The 27,183-nt window shown below is 42.3% G+C and overlaps 1 protein-coding gene and 1 long non-coding RNA gene across 5 annotated transcripts in view; one reads left to right on the top strand and one right to left on the bottom strand.

Moving 5' to 3' along the window:
- Positions 1-27,183, bottom strand: part of UVSSA (UV stimulated scaffold protein A) — a 112,307-nt gene that overhangs the window by 70,792 nt on the left and 14,332 nt on the right. For 3 of the 4 annotated variants that reach the window (XM_030563449.1, XM_030563448.1, XM_030563451.1), the window contains 3 exons: positions 23,103-23,531; positions 21,862-21,971; positions 20,831-20,959 (listed from right to left, as the gene is read on the bottom strand). In XM_030563449.1, coding sequence (XP_030419309.1) covers positions 20,831-20,959; positions 21,862-21,971; positions 23,103-23,531 — 668 coding nt within the window. The remainder of the gene's footprint in view (positions 1-20,830; positions 20,960-21,861; positions 21,972-23,102; positions 23,532-27,183) is intronic. The other variant, XM_030563450.1, reaches the window with a different exon arrangement.
- LOC115652012 lies at positions 25,384-26,510 on the top strand. Its single transcript, XR_004000511.1, has 2 exons — positions 25,384-25,416; positions 26,450-26,510. It is a non-coding gene; the product is annotated as an uncharacterized LOC115652012 (long non-coding RNA).

The raw sequence follows: 27,183 nt of genomic DNA, 5'->3' as shown, positions 1-27,183 counted from the left end.
ACTGAACAGCATAAATGCTTTATGAAATGTGAGCCATCCTAATGTTGCTTCTCCACTTTTTTTGTAATAAGAAACATAAATTTTGGCAACCAGTTTTAAATTGGATTAATTTCTTAATAACGGCCATCTCAAACTACCAATGAGCTCACAAGGATATACATTTAAATTAACATTTTAAATGGTGCAATTCACTGAAATATGTGCCTCTTGGAATTCATGGCAGATAAATTTAGACACTTAAAAACAATTCAAAATATAACGTATATGAATCTAACAAAACTGATAAATTACCAAATGTTGAGGCATGCGGATCAGAAATCTGTATACTACTTCTTGTGCTCCTCAATATCTGAACAGAAATATAATATAAGCTCAGGTGATGGATACTGGAATATAAAGCTTTTCCCTTGTAGGCCACAAAATTAAATCTCCAGTAAGGTCAGCAGTCACCAAAAGTGGTTACCGGACAACAGGTAAAATATGTGTATTCTCAGTCTAGTTAGCAGTTGAGAAGAGACATCTTCACAAAAGCCATCACCACAACTGGCATCCGTGTTGGCAGTATCAACTTAGTAGCCAGATCTGAAGGGTAATGGAGAGTCAACTACCGTCACTTATACTACAGGATAGTCCCTCAAATATAGAGTTAACATATGTTTAAGAGGCAGCGTAGGGATGTTTGTAATGGTCATTGCTCATGATATACATATTCTGTGGATAAATGCATTCTTTCAAATGAATATTGTCAATCCATCTTTTGTAAGCACTAAATTAATTTAAATTTAAAATAAAAGATATCCACTCAACTGATAAAGTAGCATTTTTCTAAAATGACAGAATTCCTGAATAGACCCTCCCTTCCAGAATAATGTTGGTTTTAGTGAAGCCAACTTCCAAATTCACACAGTGAAACATTTCCTACTGTATCTGTTCAGAATGTTAGGAATTTGATAGAAAAATGGATGTCTTGTCAATTCTACTGCGTGTTCAATGGTAGTAGGCTAAAGCAGTGCTGACTTATGTAGTTAGTTAGCTAACTATACTTAGTCCTTCTCTAGCAGGGAAAAAAATAATCAGATGCTTCCTTCCTGAGGCCTCAAAAAATAAGAGCCCAAAACAAGATATAGTGTGCTGGCAGAAATCTCATCACGACTCCTCTCTACTTTTCAGCCTATGCCCTACCGTGCATCCAATGAGTTAATGTATCTTATTATAATCACCCATCCAGTTACATGCATTGCTCATTTATCCTAAATGTTAGCAAACTACACAAATACAAAAAAACCTGCAACAAAATACTTTGCAAGATATGAAGCCTTTGGTTCTTTTCTCAGTTTTATATGGATTCCTACATTAAGAAGATTTAGAAAACAGAGTCTCCACATTCACAGTTAAACAAGCAATACAATATCTAAAATATATAATGCAATCAGTTTATAAAACTGTACAGGAGTTACTAATTATTTTAGAAAGGAAAGAGGGGAAAAAAGACAACATGTAAAGAAGCTGTATCTACTTACTCACTAAAACATTGCTTGCAAACTACAGCTGGGACCATTAAATAAATTTTGTATGGTCTAATTAACTTGGTTTGCAATCTCAATTACTTCTCATCCTAGAAATCACTTGTGCTCTGTTTTGTGTGTCTCTGTTTCCCTTTTTTAAAAAAATGATGTAAGGCATCCTCAGACAAGTGAACTCTAAACTTCATTTGTCTTTCAGCAGGCTTGATGGCTATGCATTTAAAAACCCATTCTATCTTATAAACTAAAAATTAAATGTACTCAGCTGTGATGGTCGTCATTGCATCTGCTATTTATATGCTAATACTCTCACTGGAAGATCTTGCAAATTATTTCACCATGCCAATATCTCATGTGCATCTACTCACAGCCAACTACACATTTTTTCTAGAGGTCAGAAGATTTTGGCCAAGGAACTATAATACTTATCATAGTGGAACCCGTTTGAAGGTGCAACTTAAAGGAACACATTTTGTATACAGCCACAAGAACAATACAAAATATAATTAAGTAATCATAAATGAGGGACAGGCATGTTTTGTGTAACAAATATGCAATCATTGGTAACAAAGTAAAAAACCCTTTTTAAAATAACTGACAATGGAACAATCCTCAAAACATTTTATTGGGAAAGTCTTTTTTAACTTCATTTCTATTCCCATCCTTTTGTATCCTCTAAAATATGTTGAAACAGAAATATTAATACTGAAATTGTCATATTTCAAAATCATGTTTGATTTTTCTCTGTAGTGTTAGATAAATATGAACTGTTAGAAAAGCTACATTTCTGAGGGGGGAAAAACACACTAAGGTTTGAATACAAATTCAAACGACTGCAAATTGTATCTGAAGCCTAGTCAAACACTGCATTTTGGGCGTATCAGCAAAAGCATCCCTTCTCATTCTTTTCCATTTGTATTTGCGCAATAGTAAGCAGGCAAATCTGGGCAACTTGATACAAGATTGTTTGGGAATGCCCTTTTCATACTTTTTCGAATTGCTCAAGAGTTGGAAATGGATGATTAAGGGGACACCCTTCAGACCCAGCAGTAAAGCAAAAGGTACAGTTTTGGTGACTCTTCACATTAAATGACTCCATTAGAATGTGGTTTTTCTTTTTCTTTCTTCCTGACAAAGTACAGTAGTCTAAGTGTTTTTTTATCTTATATCCTAGTGATGCATGATTCAGATAAATTAAGCATACATCCTTTTCAGATGTTGTACTAGATTATTCATTTACTGTCCAATGTAGGTCAGCAAAGGCAGGCGATCAGGAAGGTTGGTGGGTATAACAAAATAGTTACACCTCTATCCCGATATAACGCAACCTGATATAACACAAATTCGGATATTATGCGGGAAAGCAGTGCTTCGGGGGGGGGCAGGGCTGCACACTCAGGTGGATCAAAGCAAGTTCGATATAACGCATTTTCACCTATAATGCAGTAAGATTTTTTGGCTCCCGAGGATAGCGTTATATTGAGGTAGAGGTGTATTTTAGGAAAATGCTGTACACTGACAGACAGAGTTCAGTATGTCTTGGGCAGGAGTCATGGAAGTAGTCACTTTTTGAACACTTAATGCTTTAAATGTTGTACATTAGAAAAAAAATGGCCAAATTATCACTTGTGTAATCTGAATTTTTCATAAAACTCACATTCAATGGAATGTGTAATAGTTTCTTACTTAGAGTAACCCAACATCTCAGAATCTAATTAAAAACGGTTACTAATCTTTCAGTAACTGTTGTTCTTCGAGATGTGTTCCACATACCCATTCCAATGCATGCCCCGAGCACACTGCCAGAAATGTTGCCCTCAGTGGTATCCATCAGATCAGCTCTGGTGCAACGCATCCATAGTGCCTGTATAAAGGGCCTCGCCAGTCCTGCGCCCCCTCAGTTCCTTTTTTCCAGCCAACTCCCGTAAGAGGGGTAGGAAGGTGGATTTTGGAATGGACACATGCAACACATCTGTAATAAATAAAGGGGGGAGAGGGCTCCCTTTTATGAACACCCAGCCAGCCAGTAGCTACAAAATCCCTCTTAGCAGCTGTTCTGTAATTGCTCTACCTGAAAGGGTTAAAAAGTGTCTCTGCTATGCATAGGTAAAAAGAAGTGAGTGGGCACCTGGCCAAAAGAGCCAGTGGGAAGGCTAGAACTTTTTAAAATTGAAACAAGACTCACCTTTTGTCTGTTGAGGTGGTGAGAGCAGTTATGCTGTGAGAAGCTTGGGCATGGTATGAAAAAACATCAGTATCATACCTAGAAACTACTCATTTAAAACTCCAGATATGTAAGTAGATCAGGAAATGTCTAGGAAGACACAATTAGGTTTACTCCTTTTATTTCTTTATTGCTTGTGGATTCCTCTGTGCTAACCCTAGATGCTTACGTTTTGCTTGTAACCTTTAAGCTGTAACCTCACAAAAAGTTATTCGTGGTGCTGAATCCTTGTAATTGCTTTTTTTTTTTAAATCTAGCAATAGCTTAAGTTGTCAGATGTATTTTCTTTATTAATTAAATTTACCTTTTTAAAGAACAGAATTGGATATTTGTGTCTTAAGAGGTTTGTGCACGTTTAATTAGCTGGTGGCAACAGCTGATTTCCTTTTTCTTTCTCAGCTCTTCCCGGGGGGGGTGAGGGGGGTGAAAGGACTTGAGGGTACCCCACTGGAGGTATTCCCAAGTGCGCCTTCCTGGGCTCTCAAAGGGGTTCTGCATTTGGGTGGTGGCAGCATCTACCAATCCAAGGTTAGTGAAAAGCTGTAACCTTGGGAGTTTAATACAAGTTTGGAGGGGCCAGTATTAATTTTTAGAATCTTTGCGGGCCCCCTCCTTCTGCACTTGAAGTGCCAGAGTGGGGAATTAACCCTGACAACATCTCATAGAACAACAGTTACGGAAAGGTTACTAACCATTTTTACTTCGTCGAGTACTTGCACATGTTCATTCCAATGTAGGTGACTCCCAAGCAGCTGTATAGGTGGTGGGCTCAGAGTTCACTGACATACTGACTGCAACACAGCGTGGTCAAATCTAGCATTGTCCCTGGCTGCTGAGTGATGGCATAGTGAAAAGAAAATACATGACCAACAATCAAGTTGCTGCTCTATAAATGTCCTGAATAGGAACCTGTGCTAGAATTATCACTGAAGAAACTTGTGCCCTTATGGAACGAACAGTTAGGATAGGCAGGGGTGGAATACCTGCCAGTTCATAACATGTGCAGATACATGACATGATCCACAATGAAGTTCTCTGAGCCGAGATCGGGAGACCTTTCATCCTGTCTGCAACTGCTATAAACAGCTGGGTGTATTTTGGTCTGGTCCTTTCTACATAGAAAGCTAGTGCATAACTAACATTCGAGTGAAGTCTCTGCTTCTCCCTATTTGCATGAGGCTTCAGACAGAAAACTGGTAGGAAGATACCTTGATTTATATGAAACTAGGAGACCAGCTTTGGAAGGAAAGCCAGGTTAGGATGCAACTGAACCTTATCTTTAAAGAACATGGTGAATGGCGGCTCTGAAGTGAGGACATGGATGTCCAAGACCCTTCTGGCCAAAGTAATGGCAATTAAGAAGGTCACCTTCTTAGAAGTATGGCAAAGTAATGGCAACAAAGGTGTAACAGGGAGCATGTTACCAGTGGCTCGAACGGGGGTAGCGGGGGACGGCTGTAAGCCTTGATAAGACCAGGTTGAGATCCCAGGTGGACACGTTCTCGCTCCTGGGGTACAACTCCTCTAGTCCCTTAAGAAAATAGATAGATATATCATTTGAAAAAAATGGATCAGCTGTCCACCCAAGGATGAAAAGCCGAGATGGAAGCCAGGTGAACTTTAACTGATGAAATAGATAGGCCCTGCTGTTTCAAGTACAGCAGGAACTCTAGAATAAATGGCAGCGACAATCGCGTAGGCAAGACACACCGCTGGGATGACCAGATAGAGAACCGCTTCCATTTTGGAAGGTATGTGACCCTGGTGGATGGCTCTCTTCTTCCTAACAGGATCTCACAAACCTGCTTTGAGCAAGCTAGTTCTCTGGAGTTCACCCATTAAGCTTCCAGGCACATAGGTGGAAGGAGCTGAGGATCGGGTGGAGCAGATGACCATGATCTTGAGAGATCAGGTCTAGGTGTAGAGAGACTAGGATCGGGGACAATATGGAGAGGTCCAGCAAGGTGGGGAACCAATGTTGGTGGGACATGCCGGAACTATTAGGATGACCTGCACTTGGTCCCACTTGATCTTCAGCAGGACCTTGTGCATGAGCAGGGTAGGAAGGAACACATAATACAGGTGACCTGTTCATGGGACAAGGAAGGCATCCATGAGGGACCCAGGCCTGTGACCTTAAAGCGAGCAAAACTGGTGGCACTTCTTGTTGTGCAGGGTGACAAACAGGTCTATCTGGGGAGTTCCCCACTGCCAGAAAATAAGCTTCACAATGTCCAGGCAAAAGGACTAGTCATGGTGATCAGAGAAGGATCTCCTGAGGTGATCCACCAGCTCATTTTGACTCATGGCAGGTAGGATGCTTTGAGGTGGATTGAGTGGGCTATGCAAAACTCCCACAATCAAACCACCATCCCGACATAGGGGGAAAAGAGCAAGCGCCTCCCTCTTGTTGAGACAGAACATGGCCGCCATGTTGTTTGTGAGGATCAATAGATTTTTGCCTGCAACAGGGGTCAGGGACACCTGACAAGCCAGGCAGACTGCACTGAGTTCTCTGACACTGATGTGAGGAGAGAGCTCTTCCAGGTCCAAAGGCCTTGAGTTTTGAGGGGACCCAGGTGAGCCTCAGCCCAGCGCTGATGTTTCTGAGACCAGGGATAGCGATGGTTAGGGCTGTGAGACCGGGATTCCCGTGCAAACCATCAGCAGACCCAGACACCACTTTCCTTCCACCCAGAGACCTACTTAAAGTCTGCTAACTTTAAGTAGGTACTTCGCAATATTAAAGCTAAAACAGTAATCTGTTTCATCCCCTACAAAATTCCTATTGTCAAATTATATACAAATTAAACAGTAGGGAAATCAGTATACGTTGATTTTGTAAATCTAAAACAAAAAATTATAGGTCATATTCTGCTGTTAGATGCAGGGGGAGGCTCTCATTTACAACAATAGGATTTGTGTAATACATACCAAACTCATCATCTCATCTCTCTCTGACACTCACACCCCCCACACACACACTTATAACAATACAGTATTTTCCAAAATGTTTTATCCTTAAGCTTTTCATTCTACACTTACATTGGAAAAAAACCAAAACATATCTAGCCACGTCAATTGCAGAGAGCCTTCACAAAGTAAGCCTATATGTTGCTTCTCTGTTAATTCAGCCTTGCGAACTATCACCAACAAATACAACAGCTCTGGCCCCTCCAAACAATTCACTTCCATGAAATCTGAATTCTGCCAGCTAATGATCCTTTAGGATGCATGGTGTTGTTCTACGCTTAATGTTTCTCTATAACTCCAAAGTAGATGGGGTTAGTTTAACAAGTTATTGTTTTTTTTTAAATTTGTTAGAGACGCAAACTCGACCTGGAATTTGAAAGTCAGGCTGGATTCTTTCTAGCTCATGCATAATCATATGAGGAAACACCATGAAATCCTCCCTGCAGTTTCTACTGTATCCTCCATTCTAAGATGAAGCATTTGCAACCTTGTATAGTGAGGAGGTGATTAGTCTGAAATCCTTGCAGAGCTAGAGAACAAGCTAATCATGCATCTTTTGGAGCCCGCTGCTCTGAATACTGTATGCCCACCCCATAGTACCATTCCTGAAATGCTTCTCATTGGTAAAAAGCAATAAAACTAATGTCACTAAAGTCAGTCAGCAGATCTGACTCAAAACACAGGGATCAAGTAAGGTGGTGCCACTTCTACAGTCATTTTTTGTTTGGATGACACTTTAACATTCCAAACAGCTGCCATTTTTAAACAGCTCCAAAAACGTTTTCATTTTTGCCCCTCAGTCTGCATCAGACAATAGTAGGTACTTAAATTTGCAGTCGTATGAGGCCTAAGGCTGGCTATATTCACTCCTAGTCCATGCAGCTGTTTTAGGTCCGATAACTCAAAGCTGACCAGGACTAAAAATACCAGCTTGTCCCCAAAGGAGAAGCTTCTAGGCTTTCCAGTATCATACAGCACTGGTTAAGTAGCCCTGTTTGTTTTAGCAACACTGGACCTAATCTTCAAGGCCCCAAAGTCTTTTTAAAAATTTGATATAAGGTTTTTAATATTTACTCTCATTCCTTTGTTATTCAAAGGAAACTTTGCTCTGCAGACTGAGAAAAAGGGGGAAAAAAAACAACCTTACCCACAGACATCTTTTTAGAAGACTCCAATTTTTTAATATCTTATCTAAAACGTAGTATAAAACAAAATGATTAGTGGTGTTGAACGGCCTTGCTAGCACTTGTTTGGTTCTACTTACCTAATGGTTAGACTGTTCCAAACTCATGTCATCAAAACCTTTTTATAACCATATACTGCAATGTATGTCTGTGTTTATAAATAATCAGTAACTTAAATACAAGCTACTTTGATTGTTGCACAATGTATGCATAAATATGTAACTACAGATTTCAATTTTTAACATATTTCAAACATTACATTTGTTACTACTATCATCTATTCTTGGATGCCAATAAATGAGATAGTCAAATTATTAGTACTGGGGCTGATGTTCTATTGTTAGTGTTTAATTGTAAGAATCAAGCCACTTTACCAGGAAATGTACACTGACTTGTGGTTCCACGAACCTTCATTTGAGAGGTTTAATGGGAATGTCTCAGAAAAATATAAGGCTAGCCACGTGCCAGTTAGTAAGGAAACCTCACAGAACCTGCCCACGGAAGTCAATGGAAGCTTTGTCATTTGTTTCAATGCGTTCAAGCTGAGACTCAGGATGCACATTACAGAAAGTTTCCTAACAGGAACAAAAATATCATTCTGCAAAGACATTTGGCCAGCAGTGGAAGCAAAGTCTCAGGCCTATCTGGTGAGTGGACCAAAGGATTGAGAGTTCAGATCGCAGGTTTAGTCATCCCTCCAAGATGAGTGGAATAGATGAGGCTGACTGTGGAGGCTGCACAGAAACAGTATTTCCAGTTCTCAAGAGGAGGGATAAAATAATCCTAAATTTATTATTATAGATCCCAATTCAGGAAAGCACCCTATTGAAGTCAATAGCTCTTAAGCATGTACTTAAGGGCTTTCCTGAATCAGGGCCTTAGGAACATATATCTAATTCTAACTATACCTCTACCCTGATATAACACTGTCCTCGGGAGCCAAAAAATCTTACCGCGTTATAGGTGAAACTGCATTATAACGAACATGCTTTGATCCGCCGGAGCACACAGCCCCGACCCCCCCCAGAACGTTGCTTTCCCGCATTATATTCGAATTCGTGTTATATTGGGGTAGAGGTGTAATAACTATTTTACTTTGGTATTCCTATACATACTGTATTTAAAGTATTAGTTTTTAATCATAACTTCTCTTACTGATGTTAAAAGCCTGCATAATTTTCTCTTTTTAATTTTTGTAAATATGGATGTAGCTAATTATCAATACTGGTCTCTGTAAATACAATTTATGCACATTATCATCCTACCTCTCAGGGAGAACTTTATTTAAAATAACAGCAATAGCATACCCAAGAAGTGGGGAGCAAAATCATATGTACTACCTTTGGAGCACACTACTCAATATTCAGAAAGGAATCCAGGGAGATGACACCTTTAGCCCTGGTAAACTTAAATACTTAAAGGTTAACTCAGTGGCAGAGATAACCTACTTTATTTTACACTCTATTAAGAAGATCCACCAAATTGCATTGTGTGACTGGCTGATGAGACAGGGATCAGAGGTCATCACAGTTGCAACTTGTAAGAATTCATGATTAGATTTGCATGACAAGATCTTTTTAAAAATAAACTTAACAGCAGGCAGACAGAATTATATCCAATACAAGGAATAATATATACTCATAACAATATCCAGATCTGAAAGAGAAAAAAATGAAACTACCCAAATAAGACTAGAAAAGGAAGCCCTGTTTACAGGGCTACACAGTTTTACACCACTTTTATTTTTAAGTAACAGTTATGTCAAGAGAAAAACGGTCTTTCTGAAAACTGATGAAGAAAAAATAATGAAGACCTTGGATATATAAATCCAAAGGTTAAAACTGAGGGGGAAAGGAATTCATGTTTTTTATACAGGAACCATCTACTATTTAAGATTTTTTCTGTTTCCAGCTTTGGAATTACAGAGGACCAGAGTAGGTATTCTATTATATATTTGTCAAAAAATAAAATATAATTCATATTTTACATAATATTTATTTAATCCAAACCACACAATATGTTAATGACAGAGATAACTTGTTAGAGGATGAAACATTTTATTTGTAATTCTATTTATATTGTGTGCCTACTAATATTTTTTAATTTCCATTAAAATGTTCAAGACCCATATTACCCACAGAATACAAAAATTAAAAGACTGCCCATCCAACCCACATCTCAGGAAAAGCCTATGTAAATATACAGGCCTTGGGACAAACATCAGAGCTTTCTCTCTTGTGCTAAGGGGAGGGGAAGGAATCCCAAAGCCTCCCAATGAAAATGTCCTGCCCACTCTCCCAGCCCCACATACACAAGTTTAGGGACTGCATTTTGTACTACTGAATTTCATCCCATTTCTTGCACTCCAGTCTACAAGGTTATCCAGATCTTCCTGTGTAGTGTTCCAATCCTCCTCTGTACTGTTGATCCCTCTCAAGTTTGTATCATCAACAAATTTCATTAGCACACCTCTAAAACAGGACTAGTAGAAGACAATATGTGGCTGGTAATTTACTGGTGGGATTGTTAGAGGAGCCTTGTCAAGGATACTCCAAGAGGGACCCCTTATCTGCTATTTCCTTCATTATTTGTTCCATCTGACCTTAAAATAAGTGTCTGTCTGTCTGTCTGTCTCTCTCTCTCTCACACACACACACACACACACACACCTCTCTAAGTGGAGTGGGTAAATATAGGAATTACTGAGTGAAGTTCTATGGCTGCGTGATGCAGGATGTCAGACTAGAGTATCACAGTGGTTCCTTTCAGGCACTAAAATCTACTAAACCTGTATGATTTTAGAAGAGGATTCTGCTGTTTAGGGAAAGAGCCACAAGATTACCTTATCAGAGGTCATGTTCTCAGCTGTTAGAGGAGATACACTGTTTTAAAAGGCTTTTCCCAGATGGCAAAGGGTTTAACAGTTTGATACCTTTGCAGAGATGCAGAAGTTCTGTTGTCCACTTTGCTAAAGACATTGCAGTATATAAGGAGTGGAAATGTCTATTCGACATAAAGAGTTGTCAAAATTGTTTTTTGTCCTCCAGAGCACCACCCCTTATCATTTTTGTCGCAGGGCATCTACAGGATGCCATAAATTGGAAATACTTCACTTTGTCTATTCTTTTTTTGCATAATGCCAACAACATAGGGTGGATGCTTTGCTGGGATTAGCATAAGGCACTTAGATAAATATTCCATATACCTTAGTTTTATTTTCCCATGGTACAGGGTATGTCCCCAAAATACTATAGCATAGATAAGACCTTACATTGCTGTAGGGCCAAACTAGACAATACACAAAATGAAAATTAGAAGCAGCAATCAGTTTTTCCCTCAGATATTTTTGTATCATATACTCTAATTTCTTCTACATTGGGGGAACATGTTTCCAAATGGTAGTCGCCAACACACTTGACACATGGTGTTAAGGGCAGTGAACTTGAAAAGAAAAGAAGATTTTAACAAATTCAAAGAACAGATAGGTTTTATTCCAATGGAACCCTACCTAAGGGGGAAAAAAGGTAGTTCAGGAGAGCTGTCATTTCTCAAAGAGCCAATATTGAAGGCACAACAGCAAACTATCCTGACACAGAAGGAAGACAGGAAGAACACTGAGAGAATAATATGGCTCCATCAGGAGTACTTCAATTACCTGAAAATCAAAAAGAGAAAAACATGTACAAATTGCTAAGGATGAGTACAAAAGAATAGAGCAAGGCTACTGGGACAAAATCAGAAAGGCTAAGGAACAAAATGAATTACATCTGGCAAGGGAAGAAAAAGCAGTAAGAAGAGGTTCTATAAATAGAGTAACTCCTCACTTAAAGTTGTCCCGCTTAACGTTTTTTTGTTGTTACATTGCTGATCAATTAGGGAACATACTCATTTAAAGTTGTGCAACACTCCACTCTTACATTGTTTGGCCGCCTGCTTTCTCCACAGCTGGCAGCCTCCCTACACGCCCCCCCTTCCCCCCGCACCTGCCGGCAGACCCCGCGGATCAGCGCCTTTCCCCTCCTCCTGCCTGGGGCTTGTGGTGTTTTGGAGGCAGGAGGGAGGGGGGAGGAGCGAGGACTCGGTGGGCAGGCTCCCCCCCCTCGCCTCCCGAATGCCGCAAGCCAGCTGATTGACACAGGCAGGAGGGGAGGGGGAGGGAGGGGGAGCCTGCGTCAAGTCCTCATTCCTCCCCGCTCCCTCCTGCCTCCTAAATGCCACAAGCCAGTTGACTGCTCCCAGTAGGAGGGAGGGGGGACGAGTGAGGTCTCGGAGCACCTCTCCCCTGCCTCCTGAACACAGAAATCAGCTGGCTTGTAGCGTTTAGAAGGGAGGAGAGGGAGGGGGAAGAAGGAAAAAAAAATCAAATGCACAACTACAAAATAGGGAATAACTGGCTAGGCAGTAGTACTGCAGAAAAGAACATGGGTGTTATTAGTGGATCATACATAGAATAACAGCCAACAATGTGATGCAGTTTCAAAAAAGGCTATCATTCTGAGGTGTATTAACAGGGATGTTGTGTGTAAGACATGGGAGGTAAATGTCCCTCTCTCTTCAGCACTGGTGAGGCTAGGGTACAGTATCCAGTCTAAGAAAGATGTGGATAAATTGGAGATAGCCCAAATGACAGCTACAAAAATTATTAAGAGTTTTAGAAACCTGACCTAGGAGGAAAGGTTAAGAAAAGATACTGTTATTAACCTTTCCGTAACTGTTGTTCTTTATGATGTGTTGCACATATCCATTCCACTGTAGGAGTGTGCACACTTCAATGCACAGTTCTGAGAGATTTTCTCCATTGTGGTATCTGTCAGGATGGCATAAATGCCCTCTGTTGCCTTGTGAATGGAGTCCAGGCATAAAGGGTGGAACTGCCTCCAGTCCTGTCAGTTCCATCCTACCAGAAGACTCCAATAGAGAGGGAAAGGAGGACAGGTACAACACATCTCAAAGAACTACAGTTACAGAAAGGTTAGTAACCTTTTCTTCTTCTTCAAGTGATTATACCTCTGTTTCACTGTAGGTGACTCACAAGCAGTCCCAACTAGAGGGCTAGTCGTCCAAATTTACCATCATCTCTAGATTGTTGAGAGAGAGGTTAGTGAGAGGCAAATGAGTGACGAAGATTAGGTTGCAGATTTGAAAATGTTCATTATAGGAACGTTAGACAGAAAAGCTACAGAGGTCACTTGGAACTTAGTTTAATGGCCCAGCACTCTACCTAGAGATTCATGTTAGCCAACTGGTAACATAGGCCAATACAGCTGGATATCCATTAACTAAATCCTTGACATGAAAGCAGGACTGCCCTCCATTCTGTCTGTAAATACAACAAACAATGAAGATGAAGAACTGAAAGTTTAGTTCATTCCAGATAAAATGCTAAAGCTCTTCTAACACACAGAGCATGCAGTCTTTCCTCTTATTACCACAAGGGTTTGGGAAGAAAGCTGGTAAGCAAATTGCTTTGTTAACATGAAAAGTGGAGACCCCCTTCATAAGAAAACTTGCGTGAGGATGAAGGTAGACTTTGTCCACGTAGAAACCATATAAAGAGAATCTGATATGAGAGTCCTCAACTTCCCAATTTTCCTGGCTGTTGTAACGGCTACTAAAAATGCCATCTTCATTGATAGGTGCAACAGCATATTGCTAGAAGCTCAATGACGAGGATCCATCCGTTTTGTTAGACTAGATTCAGGCCCCAGGCTAGAACAGAGGTCTGTACCTGCAGAAAAAGGTCTGTCTAAATCCTTTAAAAATCTTACAGCCACTGGGCCGGAAAAAGAACTCTAGTTTCCCATCCAGTGGACTGGGAGCTTGTCTTTGAACTCTGAAACTGTATCCCACAGGGTGAAATCATAATGCCCCAGCAAAACTTGCTGGTTTGCAATACAAAGCTGTAACCTGCTTGTGGAACAAAGCTTCTTCCTAAATAAGTCCAGATTCTCAGGCCATGTCTACATCTAAAATTTTGCAGCGCTGGTTGTTACAGCTGTATTAGTACAGCTGTATAGGGCCAGCGCTGCAGAGTGGCCACACTTACAGCAACCAGCGCTGCAAGTGGTGTTAGATGTGGCCACACTGCAGCGCTGTTGGGCGGCTTCAAGGGGGGTTCCGGGACCGAGAGAGCAAACCGGGAAAGGAAACCAGCTTCGCCGCGGTTTGCTCTCTCGGTCCCGGAGCCAGCCAGCAAACCGCAGGGAAGGAGACCTGCTTGCTCGGGGTTCCGGGACCGAGAGAGCAAACCGGGAACGCCGCGGTTTGCTCTCTCGGTCCCGGAGCCAGCCAGCAAACCGCGGGGAAGGAGACCTGCTTGCTCGGGGTTCCGGGACCGAGAGAGCAAACCGGGAACGCCGCGGTTTGCTCTCTCGGTCCCGGAGCCAGCCAGCAAGCCGCGGGGAAGGAGACCTGCTTGCTCGGGGTTCCGGGACCGAGAGAGCAAACCGCGGCGTTCCCGGTTTGCTCTCTCGTTCCCGGAACCCCGAGCAAGCAGGTCTCCTTCCCCGCGGTTTGCTGGCTGGCTCCGGGACCGAGAGAGCAAACCGCGGCGAAGCTGGTTTCCTTTCCCGGTTTGCTCTCTCGGTCCCGGAACCCCGAGCAAGCAGGTCTCCTTCCCTGCGGTTTGCTGGCTGGCTCAGGGACCGAGAGAGCAAACCGCGGCGAAGCTGGTTTCCTTTCCCGGTTTGCTCTCTCGGTCCCGGAACCCCGAGCAAGCAGGTCTCCTTCCCTGCGGTTTGCTGGGTGGCTCCGGGACCGAGAGAGCAAACCGGGAAAGGAAACCAGCTTGATTACCAGAGGCTTCCTCCTTCCACGGAGGTCAAGAAAAGCGCTGGTAACTGTCTACATTGGATTACCAGCGCTGGATCACCAGCGCTGGATCCTCTACACCCGAGACAAAACGGGAGTACGGCCAGCGCTGCAAACAGGGAGTTGCAGCGCTGGTGGTGCCCTGCAGATGTGTACACCTTCAAAGTTGCAGCGCTGTAACTCCCTCACCAGCGCTGCAACTTTCTGATGTAGACAAGCCCTCAATCTCTTTATTCTTTGGAGTTCATGCATGGTAACACCCCACCACCACTCATCTACACTGCAATAAAGAGTTATGCTGAAATCTACAATGTGGTAATCTCCAACCCACATTGTAGAACTGATAAATGAAATTGTTTTCAATTGTTCACTTTATTAATGTAACTTCTGCTCACCATTCACTACACTTGCCTATACTGTAACTTCTGTTCCATATTGTAATTCAAACCCCATTTTAAAACACTCACTCCATTTTGTAAAAGCTTCCTCCAACCTTCATTTTTGCAAACCCTGCTGTAATCTTATTAGTTTAGTTTAGATGTGTGAATGAGGTATGTATGAATGATGGAATCAACCTCCAGCCCCAGCCTGTCCTGATGAGATAAAGTTCAAATACCAACAGCTGAAGACCTAGACAACAGCCCTAAACAAAGTAAGAAGCATCCACCCTAAAAAGAAAAGGACAACAGAACAACAGAAGGAAGATCAAAGCCAGGTCCAAGGCTGAAAGTCACGCCTGCAATTGATGGGTGATCAATCTAAACCCAGAGGCAGCGTGACACAGCAAGACCTATAGACTTTGAATCCAAACTAAAAGCCTATAAAAAAGAAGGGCGAGATGAGAGACTCTGGGTAACATTCTGCTGCCAACATGGAAGAACATCGGTGCCTGCCCAACAGAGATCCAGCTCAGCCTTGTGCCCAGCTTTCCTGGCCAGTTAGCTGCCACAAGCTACGAACCCAAGCTGCAAAATCAAGCCATGAACTTAAGCTATCTTCAGGACTGGTAACAATGCAGCAGCTGCAGAACACCTGATGAGTGAGTGAGTGAGTGAGTGAGTGAGTGTGTGTGTGTGTGTGTGTAGGTATTAGGTATAATGTGTGTGTATAAGAATTAAGATATTAGTTATTAGTCATAAATTGTTATCAAAATAAATGTGGCATCTTTGCCTTGTCCCCTTTAATAAGATCCTGCTGGTTTTTACTGGTCTAATATAATTGGTACAACAACATCCAAACAGTAGAAATTACTGAAAAGTTAGAACTTTGTTCAAAAGTAAGATTATTTGAGGAACAGTGTCTTAATGAAACAACTAAAAAGCATTTAGACTGGTTAAACGTGAATGTTTAACAAGACAAAATAAAACATGTTCTAGAATTGCTGAACACACAACCTCATAGTATAGAAATGCGGGGCTGGCCTGGACTTTGAGAAGTCACCTAGTCCATCCTCCTCTGCTTGACTCCTTCATCTCCCCTCCCCACCCGCAACCCTAGCCCTGACTCTGGCACTCCCACCCATATCCAGCTCCTCCTCTGCCCTGACACCTACACTCCACCCCCCACATACCCAGCCCCCAGCCCTGACTCAAACCCTCTGCCCCCAGCCCTCTGGGTCCTGGCCGCCAGCCCCGCACAGCCCGCTGCTGGTCTGGGGTTCTGGCTGATGGACCCTTGCCAGCTGGGGTCCTGGCCACAGGCCCCGCTCAGCCCGCTGCCAGTCTAGGTGAACAGAACCTCAGACCAGCAGCGGGCTGAGCAGGCCAGTAGCGTAAGACCAACATTTTAATTTCATTTTAAATGAAGCTTCTTAAACATTTTGAAAACCCTGTTTAATTTTACAATACAACACTAGTTTAGTTATATAATATATAGACTTATAGAGAGAGACCTTCTAAAAAACGTTAAAACAGGGGTCGGCAACCTTTCAGAAGCAGTGTGCCGAGTGTTCATTTATTCACTCTAATTTAAGGTTTCGCGTGCCGGTAATACATTTTAACATTTTTTAGAAGGTCTCTCTCTCTAAGTCTCCCAACTCATCAACCCCCCAAGCTCCTTGTCCCCTGCCCACCCCCTTCAGAGACCCCCCACCCTAACTTCCCCCCCCAGACCCTCCTTGCTCCCAGTCCCCTGACTGCCCTGACCCCTATTCACTCCCTGCCACCTCACAAACCCTGGGACTCCTATGCCCCATCCAACCCCCCTCCCCGCCCCTAACCGCCCCCCGGGATCCCCCATCCAACTCACCCTGCTCCCTGTCCCCTGACTGTCCCCATCCCTTATCCAATCCCCCAGCCCTGGGCCCCTTACCATGAGGCTCCACCCAGAGTTAGATACGCTGCTCCGCGGGAGCACACAGCCCCGCCCCTCCGGTTGAGTGGGGAGCGTGTCTGCCTCCCTGCGGAGCCAAATGCTGCCCTCAGGAGCATGCAGCCCCAATCCCGAGAGCGCTGCGCGTGGCAGCAGGGCTCCAGGGGAGGGGAGAAGGCGGGGGTGGGGCTGACAGCTTGCTGCGCTGGGCCCTGCGCTCCGGCTCAGGAGCGCGGACCTCACGGCTTGCCGTGCCGAGGAGAGTGGGGCCATTTGCCCACCCCGTGCGCACGGTTATGCTTCTGCTCGCAAGGGGGAAGCGGAGGGCAGAGGAGAGCGAGCCGGGCTGGGTGGGATTTTTAGTGGCATGCTGGAGTCCTGGCAGGTTCCAGCATGCCATTAAAAATTGGCTCCCGTGCCGTCTTTGGCACGCGTGCCATAGGTTGCCGACCTCTGCCTTAAAATGTATTACCGGCACGCGAAACCTTAAATTAGAGTGAATAAATGAAGACTCGGCACACTGCTTCTGAAAGGTTGCCGACCCCTGGTCTAGTTTGACATATGTATATTTCTTACATTTTTAAATACAATTTATTGATTATAGATACATGTGAAAAGATTAAAAAGTCACCAGAACGTGCTATCCTGTTCAACAGAGATGTTATTAAAGTGTTAAGTCTTATTATTAGTCGCTATGGAAATGCTGTAGATGTGCGTCATATTTGTGCATGATATTTAAAATGCACTATATGGATTTTTCTTTTACAGCTTTAAAAATGCAAAGCAATTCAGGTATAAACATCCGAAAAATCTGGCATTTTAAGAAAAAAATCTTAAAAAATCCAAACATCTGTTTTAAAATAAATAAAGGAACAAAAGACATGCATACCAACAAGATAAAAATAAAAACAAATTATTCCCTGTTTGGAAATATTTTAGCAAAGTTCCAGCCATGAGCAATTTATGCTTAAAACAGCATTAAACCTCTAAAAATAGATGTTTCTATTATAAATAGCAACCTCAGCCAATAACTAGAACTGTGACACTACAATAATTCACCTAAATAGAGCAGAGAACTAACTTATTACAGTAGGTCTGACATAGTATTGCTGTAATAAGCTTATAAGAAACCATGTACACACTAAGACATGACCTGCTCTAGATAAAGAAAAAGCAAAAGAAAATGTCCAGCATGCAGTATGCACTCCCTCTACTGGGCACTGAGATTATTCTGAACAGTCCTAAAAAGAGAGACTATAATGCAATATGTCCTGTCATGCAGGGGCTTTCCACTTACCCCCTCCCTCATTTCAATCATAGTTTAGATTCTCACACAGAGTGCTTTTAAACTCTCATATATACTTTCAAAATATGACACTCTTAAGGGATGTAAACATTTAACTCAGTCCCAGAATAACTGCTGATGATATGAATTTAACTATGGTGTAAGCACACAAGGACTTTCACTAACAGAAGAGTACCAATAGTAATCCTTGTGTTTGGTTATCCTTGACCAATGTGGTCAGGCTGCCCCTCCTTCAACCCGCAATTTAAACAATAGAAGTTCTTACAGAATGAGAAATGTGGCGATGGCTATTTAATGTCTGCCAGAGAAGCTTGAATCTGGACAGCCAGGATATACGGCTAATGCAATAATATTTATAAAGGCAACACCAAGGGGGGCGGAAGATAGGAGGGAGGCTAGGTAGCAGAAAGCAAATAGGAAAACAGATGAAAAACAGAAAGATCAGAAATGGCATATGTATATATAAGAAGGGCCCTAGCAAATTCATGGTCAATTTTGGTCAATTTCATGGTCATAGGATTTTAAAAATCGTAATGTTAATGATTTCAGATATTTAAATCTGAAATTTCACAGTGTTGTAATGATAGGAATCCTGACCCAAAAAGGAACTGTGGAGTGGTCACAAGGTTATTGCAGGGGGGGTTGCAGTACTGCTACCCTTACTTCTGCACTGCTGCTGGCAGTGGCACTGCTTCAGAGCTGGGCAACTGGAGAGCAGTGGCTGCTGATCGGGAGCCCAGCTCTAATGGCAGAGCCACACCAGCAGCTGCACAGAGGAAAGGATGGCACTGTATGGTATTGCCACCCTTACTTCTGCGCTGCTGCCTGCGGAGCTAAGTCCTCATTCAGCAGCTGCCACCCTCCAGCTGCCCACCTCTGAAAGCAGCAGCACAGAGGTAAGGGTGGCACGGTATGGCATTGCCATCCTTACTTCTGTGCTGCTGCTGGCGGAGCGCTGCCTTTAGAGCTGGGCGCCTGGCCAACAGGCACCGCTCTCGGGCCACCCAGCTCTGAAGGCAGCGCAAAATAAACTTGCAACCCCCCCTACAACTTCCTTTTGGGACAGGACCCCCAATTTCAGAAATGCTAGTCTCCCCCATGAAATCTGTACAGTATAGGGTAAAAGCTCTACAAGGTTTGAATCTGACACCAAACAATGGTGAACAAGAATAGTAACAGCACTATTTTCCACTATTCATAGAATGTCTTTCAAATCTTACAAAAAGGCAGTAACCAATATTCTGGGCAGAGGGCCAGCATGTGCAGCCTTTCCCATAAAAAAGACAACAGGGATTGCAGCAACTATGCTGATTCCTCCATAGCTGGTTACGTGCACATCCCATTGAAGGGAAAGCAGTGGCAAGAGAGTCTTCTGAAATATTACCATTCATTCAGTGTTGGCGTTTGTAGCTGGAGTAGTATACATAGCCAGGACCCTTCTGTCCCAGGGAGATGTGCTGGGACCGAGAAATTCAAAAGTCCCAATCTGGCCTTGTCTATACAGCCAGAGAGAGTTTAACAACAGTTGATGAACTTCACTGTGGCTGAATCAGACCTACAATTTATTCTAGCCTGCCATGACAGATATAAACTGTGTTATAACCCAGTTAAAAGCTATGTTTTACTCCTCAACACTCTGAACTAAAATAATTAGTTTTTTAAAAACATAGTTTGGCCATTTATACCTAACAAGCACTATTTGACCACAGACAAGTTTAAAAATTCTTAGTAAACTCTGTTGTTTTAGATGTATAGATGGGGGTCACTGACTTCTTCTGTGGCCTTGGACAAATCATCTAATCTCTCTGCCTCAGTTTCCTCACACAATAAAATAGTAGTTAGTTCTAACTGACTTCTTCTGTGGCATAGTAAAATGAGGATATTAAAACTTACTCATCTCACAAAATTTTCAATGGGAATAAACATTTGTGAAATACTCTAAGCATTAAAGCACCATGTGATAGTTAATTATTATAAAAGGCTTCCAAGTCTATTACTCAACCTCTGTAGATTGTAAGCACTGTAAATCAGAGACCACATCTTTTTTACTCAGTTGTGAGGTGCTGGCATAGCTTTGCATGTTTCAAAATAATAAAATGGTAATAACATTATGTATGCCTTCCTTTATTAACACTAAATGCCAACACAGAAGAGAACAAAGGTCAGAATACAAATTGCACATGAAGAAACTGGGACTAAAGAGAATTCTAAAATTTAATTACCTCATTGTACAAAAAATATTAAGACAGACAGTGTTAATGTCCTATCTAATAATGAAGGTCCCGACTCTGCAAACATTTATGCATGTGCTTAACTTGGCTCATGAAGTAGTAATATTGAAGTCAAATGGATTACACAAATATATAGAGTTAAGCACATGCTTAAGTGTTTGTGAGTATTAGTGCCTACAAGAAAATGTTTAGACAGCATTATATTTTTCTGTGTGCAAGTCAAGTGTTTGATAGTCTACTCAAAAAAATGTTTAATTTAAAACACTCACCACTTTTCTTTTCCTCTCTTTATAGTCAATGTTCATTTCCTTATGTTTCTCCATAGCAGTCTCTAATTTATTCTTAAAATCAATGGCACATCTTAGACAATCATCATTTATTCCTGCTCTGGTGAACAACTACAAAGCAAGAGATACACATTCTTATTATTTCGCTACACACATGCCCAAGAAAAAAATTCTTGGTTTTCGTCCATTTGTAACACGACGTGCAATAAAGCAGTTTGCTACTATAATAAGCAATCACTGGTGATCCCAATTCTCTCCTTTTACCTGCACTTCTTTCAAAAACCATTTTTTTAACTGGGGGAGTAAGAGCTAATAGCTGCAGCTAGAGTCAACCAAGGAGTAGGCAGATGCAGTATAAGTTTTCCTCTGCGAGTGCACTTCACCATACAAAATTGCTATCCCCTGCAATGGACACTTGAGCAGAGACTACCAATTGTGCTGAATGAATAAGTGATTTTCTAATGTTGACTCATCTCATAAAGACATACTCATTTTCACTTTAAACCTACCATATCAGCCATATTTAACTTGACATCTCCAAAAATGAAAAGCTTGTGCACTCTGCTAGGTAGCTTAAGCAATGCTGAACGTACTCAAATATAAGTGATGCACCGCTGACAGTTCCTAACTCAGATTTATATTTAGCCAACTATTACCACCCTCCCCACCTCATATATTTATAACAACTATTTTTTCTCAATTTAATTTGCTTTGTTTAGTTTTCTTCAGACTTTACCCTCACATACTTTTATTACTGGTTGTTCTTTTTGCCATACGTACAGTCCAAAGATTCAACACATAAGTGCACGAGCCTTTAGTTTTCACCAAGACGCTGAGTTTGGTGCAGCCACACCATCTTTAGGCTTTTGTAACTTTTGGCAAGATGGTCTTTATGTGGGTTCCCAAATTACGTGGTTTCATAATGAATGTTGGCATTTTATGGAAGACAGGCTGAAAGCAAGCAAAAGAGGGGAAAGAGCTTTTTTTATTTTTCTTGGCAGAAGTCATCTCACCTGAATCCAAGACTGCACAGATGGCAAGAATTTATTTCTGATGAGTTTGTGCGCATCTATGATATTGTTTATAATGGCAGTATTGTCTTCATTCTCACGCACCTTCACATCTGTTGAAAAGGGAGGAAAAACACAAAAGCATGATGTCTTTAGCATCTTCAATAAGAACCTACAATAAATAAGTGGAGATGGCACAATATGAAACTTTCTAACATAACTGATCTCTTCAGAGATGAGTCACAAGATTACTATGTTCAGCGTTAAAGCAAAAAATACTTAACTCAAAGACCAAAGAGAAAGAAGGGAAAATGCTTTCATTATGCTGCATATCTCTGAAAAATGGATGCTAAACCAACACAGCTTAGGCATTACCATATGAATCAAGGATATAATTGTAATGAAACAGTGACTAGAGGTTCCAATCAGAGATCTGGACCCTACTCTGCTAGGTACAGTACATACATAATGAAAAGTTGGTCCCTACCCGAAACAACTACTCTAGGAGCCTGATTTTCAAAACGTCAGGAATGCAGTTACCTATGCAAAATATGCAACTGCCCGTTAACTTTTCACAATTCCTAGAGCTGTATGCAGAAATGGCCAGTTATATATCTTACTAGCCATTTACATGTGAAATTGTAGTTAACTGTATGCACATGTACATTTAACTGTAAGGCACCAGACTCTCTAAAAATCAAGCCTGGCTTTTCTACAAATAACTCAACCTCTTGAAACGATATTAAGAATCATATTTTAAAATCCTTGCTACCAGCATTCGATTCACTATTTTATTACAAGTCTTTACAAAGTGTTGAGAGTTAGATTGCCTATTAAAAAAAAAGTTTCCCTACTATAACTCAAGCATATTACTGTAAGGTCATGACTGAGGTCACTAATTTTAAAGAGGTAAGTGCTGAAAGCACTGAAACACAGCCTTCCTCTCCCCCTCCAAATAAAGTTATATATATATCCTGCAAACAGAATGCAAGCAATTCAGGACAGGAAATCTGTCTTATTCTAGGTATTGTAATACATTAACAATGCCAAAATGGTTAATTAGTAAAATCTGTAAATCACGTCCAACACAATCTGCATTGAAGGATGGTTACGAGATGAGTGGCCAGACGTAGCAGGGGATCTGCTAGAGAGGGCTGAAATATAAAATATTAAGTTTTGTAGTTAATGGCTTACAACTTCAGATACAGACATTCTCAAGCTGTGTGTGGTACAGTAATAGGTACCTGTGGAAATTTCAAGGTTGAGAGTGTATTTATGAGAACCAAGTCCATGGTTCCTAACAAAAGTTTCATAGTCATCGTCATTGGAGGCAGCAGCAATTATTTCAGCTTCTGAACATTCCCCTCTGTCTATTTCCTTTTGCTCAGGCAGCCCCAACTCTTCATTCAGGTCCCTGTTTCTATCAACTATTAGACATGGGGAAACAGAAGGAAGATCCTTGCTGCAACAAGGCTGTTCGTCATCCATGTGTCCAAGCAAATATGGCTGGCGATCTGCTATCTGCATGGATAAGGAGGAAGTAGGTTTGTCCTCATTAGCAGTCCTCTCTGTGACAGGGTCATCATTCACTGTGAAGTCAAATGGATCTGGCATCAAAAGCCGGAAACAATTCTCCATCTCTGTCAGTGCGTCTTGGATTTCCTGGGACATTTCTGTCAGGAGATAATTGTTTTAGAATATTGCTACATGCGATACGAAATGTCTAGAGCTCAGAAGTGGAACACACTCCTTCCCATTCCCCACTATGAGGAGACAGTACAATGCTTACAATGTAAGTATAACTGCCAAAGAGTCAATTCATTTATCTTTAAATCAGTAACATATTCCTATGCACGTGGTTCCTCACGCCTGTCTTCCTCCCCTCCAAATACCCCCCCCCCCAAACTGATATTACTCTTTGGTCTCAAGAGGTACAAAATAGAAACAACTTTCTTTCCTATCCCCCGAAAATCTCAGAGCACTTATCAAAGATGGCCTTTTAATTGTTTTATAAAATATGAAGTAGAGCAGATGGATTGCTGAGAATAACCTTGCCAATGTTACTGGATAAGAATCCTACAGTCCTGGAACTTATGCTGTTATAGCTGGTTACTGATGCATCTATGAGTAACAGCCCATTTCAGCTGAAAATGACTTAAGGAAACTTAAGACTCAGTTTTAAATTCCAAGTCCACACAACTGTTCATAGCGCACAGTCACACAAGTATTCCTAGTGCACCAGCAAAAAGTATTTGTAAGTGAAGCCAACACTTAAAAACTGTATGGTAAGAGTCTTCACAGCACATACACACACTCACCCTCATTCTTCGTTTTTTTTAAATTAGTTTGCTATAAAACCTTTGCTTAAATAAACAGCTTTCCAGTATACACAGATAGCCATGGAACTTTTGATGGACCTCCTATACCATGTACAGGATTCCTACAGTGCTATTTAGCAAAGCCTTTTGGAACACAGATACTCTACATGAAACCTCTTTGATGCCCTGATTCAGAAGATACTTAAATCACATGTCTAACTTTAAGCATGTTAATACAGCCATTGATTTCAACTGGACTCTTCACATACTCAAAATTTACACATATATTTAAGTTCTTTATTGAATCAGGCCCATGACACTTAGGCCTGGTCTACACTACGCATTTATACCGCTTTTAGCAGCGTTAAACCGATTTAACGCTGCACTCGTCCACACGAGGCCCTTTATATCGATATAAAGGGCTCTTTAAATCGGTTTCTGTACTCCTCCCCAAAGAGAGGAGTAGTGCTGAAATCAGTATTACCATATCGGATTAGGATTAGTGTGGCCGCAAATCGACGGTATTGGCCTCCGGGTGGTATCCCACAGTGCAGCACTGTGACCACTCTGGACAGCAATCTCAACTCGGATGCACTGGCCAGGTAGACAGGAAAAGCCCCGCGAACTTTTGAATTTCATTTCCTGTTTGCCCAGCGTGGAGAGCTCACCAGCACAGGTGACCATGCAGAGCTCATCAGCACAGGTAACAATGCAGTCTCCTGAGAATAGAAAAAGAGCTCCAGCATGGACTGTACGGGAGGTACTGGATCTTATCGTTATACGGAGAGAGGATTCGGTGCTAACAGAACTCCGTTCCAAAAGACGAAATGAAAAAAACATTTGAAAACATTTCCAAGGCCATGATGGAGAACGGCCACACCAGGGACTCAGTTCAGTGCAGAGTGAAAGTTAATGAGCTCAGACAAGCCTACCAGAAAACCAAAGAAGCAAACGGAAGGTCCGGGGCAGGGCCGAAAACATGCTGCTTCTATGCTGAGCTGCATGCAATTCTAGGGGGGGTCCGCCACCACTACCCTGCCCCTGTCCGTGGATTTCAAGGTAGGGGTGGTAATCTCAGCCATGGCTGAGGATTCTGCAGATGGGGAAGATGAGGAGGACGAGCTTGCAGAGAGCACACAGCACTCCCTTCTCCCCAACAACCAGGAGCTTTTTCTCACCCAGACGGAATTACCCTCCCAAGCAACTAGCCCAGACAATGAAGCCATGGAAGCGACCTCTGGTGAGTGTACCTTTTGTAAATATAAAACATGGTTTAAAAGCAATCTTTTTTAATGATTGATTTGCCCTGAGAACTTGGGATGCATTCACGGCCAGTACAGTTATTGGAAAAGTTTGTTAACATGTCTGGGAATGGAGCGGAAATCCTCCAGGGATATCTCCACGAAGCTCTCCTGGAGGTACTCCAAAAGCCTCTGCAGAAGCTTTCTGGGCAAGGCAGCCTTATTCCGTCCACCAGGGTAGGACACTTGACCACGCCATGAATGTAGCAAGTAATCTGGTATCATTGCATGACAAAGCCTAGCTGCGTATGGTCCCAGTGATTGCTGGCATTCAAGCAACATCCGTTCTTTATCTCACTGTGTTTCCTCAGGAGAGTGATATCGTTCATGGTAACCTGGTTGAAATTCAGGAATTTAATTAAGGGGACAAAGATGGCCATTCCTACTGGGCTGTTCACCTGTTGCTTAAAAGAAATCCTTCCTTGCAGGTAACCAAGCGGGGGGGGGGGGGGGGGGGAGAATGGCACTGAGCTTTTTTGCCTTTGGCTAGCAGGGATCTTCCCTGCTACCAGCCACGTGGGGGGGGGGGGGGTGAAAGGGGGTGATTAGCAGTGATCTTCCATGATACCAGCCATGCGGTGGGGGGAGGGGTAAAGCGATCATCCCAGAGAATTGGATGGGGGGGAAGGTGGTTTCTGCTGCTGCATGTTAACAGGAAAGAAGCAGCATTGAACGGAATTTGCTTGGTATTTGGGAAAGGAGGGCACTGTGTATATGAAGGCTGCAGCCGAAAGACAATGGCTTATCATGGCCGCATGCAAGCTGAATTCTGCTGCCCAGCCCTGCGTCTGTGAGATCTCTAACACCAGAGCCACAGGCACTCAATATTAAGATGCAAAATGCGATCTTGTCGTGAAATCACATGTGCTATGTAAGGCGAATAATGTTGTTCACCATGAAAGAGTATAAGCATTGTCCTGTAAAATGTATCTTTTTAAATACTTCTCTCCCTTTTTTCCCTACCTATTGCAGCTGCAATTTTTTCAAGCCTTCCTACTCCATCCCGAAGGCTCTCTCAGATAAGGCGGCAGAAAAAAAAAGACGCGAGACGAAATGTTCTCGGAAATCATCTCGCAATGAAAGAGCTCATCTGAATGAGTGGAATGATGTGGTATCAAATTACAGGAAAGATGTCAGTGAACGTGAGGACAGGAGGGACGCTCGAGATGAGAAGTGGCGGCAGGAAGATCACAGGTGTAGGCAGGAAGATCAGCGGTGGTGGGATGCAATGCCGGGGCTGCTGCGTGATCAAACTGACATCCTCTGACGTCTGGTGGAGCTTCAGGAACAGCAGCAGGGTCACAGAGTGCCGCTGCAGCCCCTGTGTAACCACCCTCACCACGTTCCATATCTTCCTCACCCAGATGTGTAAGAACGCGTGGGGGAAGGCTTCGTGCACCCGCCCACTCCACCCCCGTGGACAGCCCAACCAAAAGGCTGTCATTACTTTGAAATATTTTTAGCGGCCTTTTCCTTCCCTCCTATCCTCCCAAACCACACCCGGGATACCTTGTCAGTTCTCTCCCTATTTTTACAATGACTTTTTAATAAAGAATACATGATTTTTAAAGTCACTATCGTTTATTTCCTTAAGCAAGCTGTAATCAAAGAGGGAGGGTGGGTTGCTTACAGGGAATGAGTCAATCAAGGGGGGGGGGCCATCAAGGGGAAAACACACAACAGTCACACGGTACCCTGGCCCGTTT

Source organism: Gopherus evgoodei, chromosome 5 (assembly GCF_007399415.2).
Source record: "Gopherus evgoodei ecotype Sinaloan lineage chromosome 5, rGopEvg1_v1.p, whole genome shotgun sequence".
Taxonomy (NCBI): Eukaryota; Metazoa; Chordata; order Testudines; family Testudinidae; genus Gopherus; species Gopherus evgoodei.
This window is presented reverse-complemented; position numbering and strand designations above follow the sequence as displayed.